Source organism: Anoplophora glabripennis, unplaced genomic scaffold, assembly GCF_000390285.2.
Source record: "Anoplophora glabripennis isolate ALB-LARVAE unplaced genomic scaffold, Agla_2.0 scaffold1807, whole genome shotgun sequence".
In the NCBI taxonomy this organism is placed as follows: domain Eukaryota; kingdom Metazoa; phylum Arthropoda; class Insecta; order Coleoptera; family Cerambycidae; genus Anoplophora; species Anoplophora glabripennis.
Window position 1 is genome coordinate 1 of NW_019417881.1, and position 6,390 is coordinate 6,390.

A 6,390-nucleotide genomic window follows, 5' to 3' on the forward strand; every position below is an offset into this window, starting at 1 on the left:
GGCATATGAAAAGTGTGGCTGAGTGTGCGAGAGAGACAGACAGTATCTCAGTACATGCTCTCACTCTAGTATGGACGCAATTGGTTGGAAATGAATGCTCGCGCTCATTGACTCCCATAGGGCGTGCGTTTTAGAGTGAGATAGCAAATGTTGAGATCTTATCTGTCTCTCTCACTTACTCAGCTACACTTTTCGCAATGGCATGCTACCTCCAGTCTTCAGCAGTATATGCTGGAAAAGACTAGTATGCTATGTAGTATGTTTTGTGGTAGAAGAAGAGAAAAATAAACTACTTGTTCACTGTGTTGTCAGGTTATGTTATGTTATAGTTTTATTAAAAAACTGTAAATTTCCATGAATTGCAATGGTTAATAAAAAAGAAGAAAATTGTAGGTTCTGCCTACGAATGCTTCGATTAGTGGATGAATGTGATTATGTGCTGTTGGAAGAAATTCATAGAGAAATATTAGATGTTCTTCGAATAAACCTTGTAAGAATAATATTTTATGATAATTACAAGAAAAAAAAAATCAATCGACGCAAAAATAAATATAGGAAATTACAATCGATTTCTTCCAGAATAAGTGAAAAATATACTATAACGTATCCTTTACTTTTTTAGTCTAAAGAGTAATGATTAATTTATGAATCCATTTTATTTTTCAGAATATCAGTAAATGTACCCAAGCTGTCATTTGCAATGACTGCTCGAAAAATCTTCTTGAATCCTTTTCTTTCAAAACAGTATGCTTGTATACAGAAGATAAAATAACACCGTCTATCAGCAACCAAAATAGTGACAAATTAGATATGTCGGTGCTTTTCTGCAAGATGAACAATATTCAAGAAAACATAACATTGAGACGCAAAAAGATATGCCGATTTTGTATGAAAATAATTGAAAAACTTTCATTCTTCTCTTTGAAAGATATAGGCACGTCGAATTTAAGAATGTTACAAAAATATATGCCGGAAATGGTAAGTTAAATGCTTAAAAATTCTTCAATGTTGCTTACAAAACCTTGTTTTCAGGATCTGGAGGCAGTCGAAGATCCCATAATATGTGAAGCCTGTTTTTATTGTCTTAAAGACTATTTTAACTTTGCTAACAGTTGCTTAGACACTGCAGAAAAATCTTTAATTTTCGAAGGGACAGAATCACCTAATTTGGAGAATAATGACAGCAGTAACAAGAGTGACACGATTCATGACAACGTCTTTGAAGTGGGTAACAAAGGGACGAGGTAATGTATTGTTTTTACTAGTAAAGTTATATGTCATAAAAAACACAAATTAAAACAAAACGCTACGTTTAGAATTGTGAATAGTACAACCAAATTTTGAAAAACATCCTTATAAAATCTAAAACAGATCAAAAGGTTACTTTTCTGTCTGTGGAAGAAAATAGAACATACTGAATTTGGGTTTATTCAAAATTTATGAGGTATCGAAATAAATTCCAAATGATATACAGGAGAGGTCAACATAGTTGTAGTACTTCATAAAAAAAATTCCTATCGGGCTTCGTTGTGCATTATTCGCCTTCTGCAAAGTTGAGTAACAAATTCCAATTATAACTTCTAAGACGTTACCATGACAACAATGAAATTTGGGCAATTAAAGTAACTCATGGAAATGTTCATTTCCAAGTTTAAACTGATATTCAATATGCCTGGATTATACAGGAGCAGACAAAATTATCCATTTAAATTTATAAATCTTTGACACCGTTGCCAAATTTGGCATTTTTCTTTCATAGTTTAATTCCCCTCTCACTTTGCTAAAAAAAAGTAATAAGAGCTGATGAAAATTTCTAAAATTTCTGATAATAAATCCAAGTATACGAAATGCCGAATTAACAATTGTGTTGATGTGATTACACAGACCAACAAAATTTAACTTTTTTTTGGAAGCAGAAACTTGAATATATATTTCCAAAGGATTTAGGTGCGTTGAATCCGAATCATAGCAGCAGAATTGCTCTATCACGTCAGGTTTTTGAGATATCCTAACCTAAAATTGCAAAAATCACTGTTTTTCATCATATTTGAGGATATATAGTAATGCCATCTATTCTTTTTCAAAAAACTAATACATTGAATCTAAAAGTACAAGGTTTTTTGAGATATCCTAACCTAAAAGTGCAAAAACACTTTTTCGTCATATTTGAGGTTATGTAGTAATGCCATCTATTCTTTTTCAAAAAACTAATACATTGAATCTAAAAATACAAGGCTCCCTCCTTCGATTGCCGTTGAGTTTGCTCAAATATCTTTTTTTTCGTTGAGATATCACATGTTGAAATTTTTAAGTTTCTCAGTTTCTTAATATGCAAAAATCTACTAAGGATCCCTTAGACATCAAGCAGTCGATTGCAATTCAGAAATAGAGAAAATCAACCATTTTAAAATTGTTTGCCTTATTGCCATCGTTTATTGCGAAATTCCAATGTTTTATGTAGAGACTGTTTAGTTTAATAGACAAAGAATAAATGTCACAATAAAACAAAATTTGCATTATTCTAAGCATTATTGCGCACGCGAGCGATGAAAGAAATGGGCAATATGCATATATTTTCTTAAATATCTAGAAATATTCTCGAATCTTGTATAATCATGTGAAAATATTAGAAATCTTTTAAAGATTATTAATTAATAATTCATTATTAAAGTTTGGCGCTCATAATAAATGTTTTAAACTAACTGCTGATGCGCTAACTCGTGACATCATTTAATGAGATCCAGAATCGAGAAGATGTATGACAAGTCAAGATCACCTGCATGAACGTGGAAGGTAACAGGAGTCTAGAGAGTAAAATTCTCTTTCTTTTGAGGCTCTCATCACGTGCAATTCTTTAAATTAGGATTGTCCCGTCGAAATGGGAATTATAGACTAAAAGGCAGACGGCCTTGACGCTGATCGTGTTCTTGCTCAAATTAAACGTTATAATGCGTTCTTGATCACGTGACACGTGACAGAATAATTTTCAACATCTATAATTAATTTGTAGCATTAAAGAAATTATTATTATTTTATCACTGTTGGTTATTATTGCACTAAATGCTTATTGTAAGGTATTAGATTCCAATTTAAGGCATGCATTATTGCTAAGCCTTTAACATTTCTCAAATGGAATTTAAATTAATAATTGGTTAATACTGACAAAATTAGAAAGAAACAAAGGAATTTATGACGATATTATGTGACCCTGTGCTTCTCTAGCTTACATAGTAAACATGTCATTGTGTCACCTTTAGATTTCTATCATCTCGAATTCTCTAAATTTGTAATCTACATTTTAGTTTTAAATTTAATAAAAATTTCTTTTTCAGTGTTACTACTAACGAGGATAATGTAATTGCAAAGAAAAAACAAAACAAAACGGACTGCGATTCGGAAAATGAACGGAAGAAGAGTAACAAGAAGAATAAGAAACAAACTTTGTTCAAATGTAAAAAGTGCAATTTCAAAACCTTATGGAGCAGCGCCCTCCACACACATTCCTTATTGCACAAGGATAAAGCGGACATTCGTATGTACAAATGTGAATATTGTCCATTCGAAACAATGTACAAGCAACACATTGGGCCACACAAACAACGACATGAAGATGTCTCTTTCTTCGTAGCTGCACACAAGTGTGAAATCTGCGACTTTAGGGCAAACACGGAGAAATCGCTAAAAATTCACATGATTAATCACAAAAAAAAACAGTCAAACTTTCTTGAGTGCAACTATTGTCCGTTTAAAACGAAACACGAAGGGTCGCTGAAGCAACATATAGTGAATCACAAGGACGTTCCGCTACTGAAGTGTCCGCTATGCACCTTCAAAACAAAGCATAGACGCATCTTAAATGCCCACAAACTAACCCACAACAAAGATAAGACGTTCGCTTGTGGCCAATGCAAATTTCGAACCTCGCAGAAAGCTTACCTTGTCCTACATATCCGACGACTTCACCTCCACCCAATGTCCGGTAAAAGTTACAGTTGCGACCTGTGCGCATTTAAGACGGTAAATAAAGTAAATCTAAGAAAACACCAAGTAATTCATCGACAACCAACACGTACGTTTAAATGCGACAAATGCATTTTCGTAAGTCGATACAAAACTTGTGTGGCAAGACATACAATTCTCGTTCATGGTACGTCGGAAATCCAGCAATATAAATGCGATTCCTGTCAGTTTATAACAAAACATAAAAGCAGCTTGACGGGCCACTTGCTGCGAAAGCACGGAAACGAGAATAGACAGGTGTATAAATGTCCCACATGCGACTATACATCGCATTCTATGGGTACAGTTAGAAAACACCAATTGAAACACGTCGACCCGTCGGAATTGGAGACTTTCGAGTGTTATGACTGCGGTTTTCGGACCATCCACAAGTTAGTATTGAAAAACCATGTAGTTTTACACATGAATGTTTTCTATAAATGCGACTGTTGTGATTATCAAACTAAGCACAAGAGAAACTTGTCCGGTCATTACAGGCTACTACATAATAAAAAATTCGATCACAAAAACTTTTTGCCTGTAAAGTCTTGAATAGTTCAATTAAACACTTTTTGTAGATGGACATATGAGTTTATTTTATCTTTTATTGATTAAATTCACTATTTTATTTATTAGTAAATATGCCAATTACATCAAAACTTACCATTAAACGATTTTATGTAGGTATGTGCCCATGGAACCAGTTACTAGTCAAAATGGTTAGTAGAGTTTGATGTTTGGCTGTAAAGTCTGTAGCGTCACAAAAAAAATAAAAACAACTGTTAGATACAGGGTGCAGCTATAAGTGTTTTTTTTTTTTTTGGTAAAAGGGAGTGGACTGTATGAATGTGCAAAAAACATTTTCTTATTCGATACTTATAAGTCGGGATAATCCATATAATATTGTCTTCTTGCAAGAACATCGTTTTCTCCTGACAAAAAATAGGCTCTAACCATATACAATAACTGTATCACCCCCAAACACTGAAATAATTAACTTTATAAGGTTATATATTTAAACTGTACAAAAACACTTCAAAATGTAACAGAATGAAATGCTGATGACATTTTCGGCAATTCCTGTTTTGCCAAATTAAGGTGGCAGTTTATTTTTACCCGTTTACCATCCCGTCATATCACACCAGGTGTGAAGTAGTGCAGTAGCGCCCTTTCAGAGGCGACAAAACGGAATTTTATTTGAGTAACGGAGGCTAACCTCTGTTGCTGTCTGTGAGCATTCGGAACAGGATCGGATAAATTAGTTCATGATTTCGTTACTGTTTCGACTTGATTGAATTAATTCAGTATGTCTAGCATCGATTGGCTGCTGAGGTGGCTGTATATAAAAAAAATAGATTAGAAACACCATATTTTTAATATTACCTGTTTTAACTTTCCTAAAAATCTTTATTATTATTTAGTGACACTAATATAGTTAGCTGAACTAGATCAATACACTGCTTAAAAAATAAGCACAATTGTTTGTAAAAACTTTTTTTAATTTTAAAAACACATTTTATATTGTAGTCCTGGAGGCTCCATCCCTAAAATGAGCAAATAAAACGCTTGTTTAAGTATGTGAGTAAAATTTTATTTGTTTGGGACGCAATAAGCGATTTAACAGCGTTTTATCGAGAGAAAAATATATATCAACCAAACCCGATCCAAATTCAGTGTTTTCAAGTCCAATTCGTACACTCATAGTAGTAGTTCTTCAGTCTTCGTTGATTCTTTTGTGCAAAAGTTTGGTCAAAAAAATTTGGAACAACTTCCAGCAAAAAGTGAAAAACATTTGTTTGAACGGTCCGTAAGATATTTATTATTTTTCTAAATTCATATTTTTTTTCATTCAAATTTCTCTGTTTAATCTCTTTACGTCGAGTTAGCTCTCAAATTAGATTTTCAAAAACGGCGCATTGCAGGACAAAAACTCGAGAGAGCTCTTTTCTTTCGAATTGAACGGGGATTTTAAAAATAATTTTATTTGGAAAAAAACCATTGGCGTACCTTTTTGTTTCTTTAAAAATATCAAAGTCAGTGCTCGTATGCACGTCACTGTTAGAGCTAAAAATTGTATATCAATCAGATTAATATATAGAGTTTTTTATTATATTTTTTAAAACAGCAAAAATAATTTAAAAACAAAATAGCTTTATTTATAATTGAACCATATACATATGAATATTGGTTAATATTTAATAAATCATGTAAAAAAATATGTGGCGCTTCATGCATTTGATAAAAAAAATATGGTGACTTTGAAATAATATGTTACTAAGCCTTACAAAAACAATCTGATTACTAAATTATATTCCATTGTCTCTAACAGTTGTTTTAAAAAGTAACAACTGGCAAGGCAGATAGTGCACTAATACAACTTACCACACTAAT

General features: G+C 32.6%; 1 protein-coding gene across 1 annotated transcript; it reads left to right on the forward strand.

Annotated features, from left to right (window-relative positions):
* The first annotated feature begins 323 nt into the window (after positions 1-323).
* Positions 324-4,582, forward strand: LOC108916292 (zinc finger protein 142-like). The gene is made up of 4 exons (XM_018722506.1): positions 324-490; positions 667-978; positions 1,033-1,244; positions 3,333-4,582. Exons 1-4 carry the CDS (start codon positions 365-367, stop codon positions 4,549-4,551), a joined length of 1,869 nt encoding a protein of 622 aa, XP_018578022.1. The 5' UTR covers positions 324-364; the 3' UTR covers positions 4,552-4,582.
* Positions 4,583-6,390: the final 1,808 nt, after the last annotated feature.

What these genes read in the sequence shown, in the direction of transcription:
- LOC108916292 (XM_018722506.1), top strand. Translation starts at nt 365, where the DNA reads ATGGTTAATAAAAAAGAAGAAAATTGTAGGTTCTGCCTACGAATGCTT. An exon ending in ATGTTCTTCGAATAAACCTT is followed by an intron (nt 491 to 666) that starts GTAAGAATAATA and finishes TTTATTTTTCAG; the next exon opens with AATATCAGTAAATGTACCCA. An exon ending in AAAAATATATGCCGGAAATG is followed by an intron (nt 979 to 1,032) that starts GTAAGTTAAATG and finishes CCTTGTTTTCAG; the next exon opens with GATCTGGAGGCAGTCGAAGA.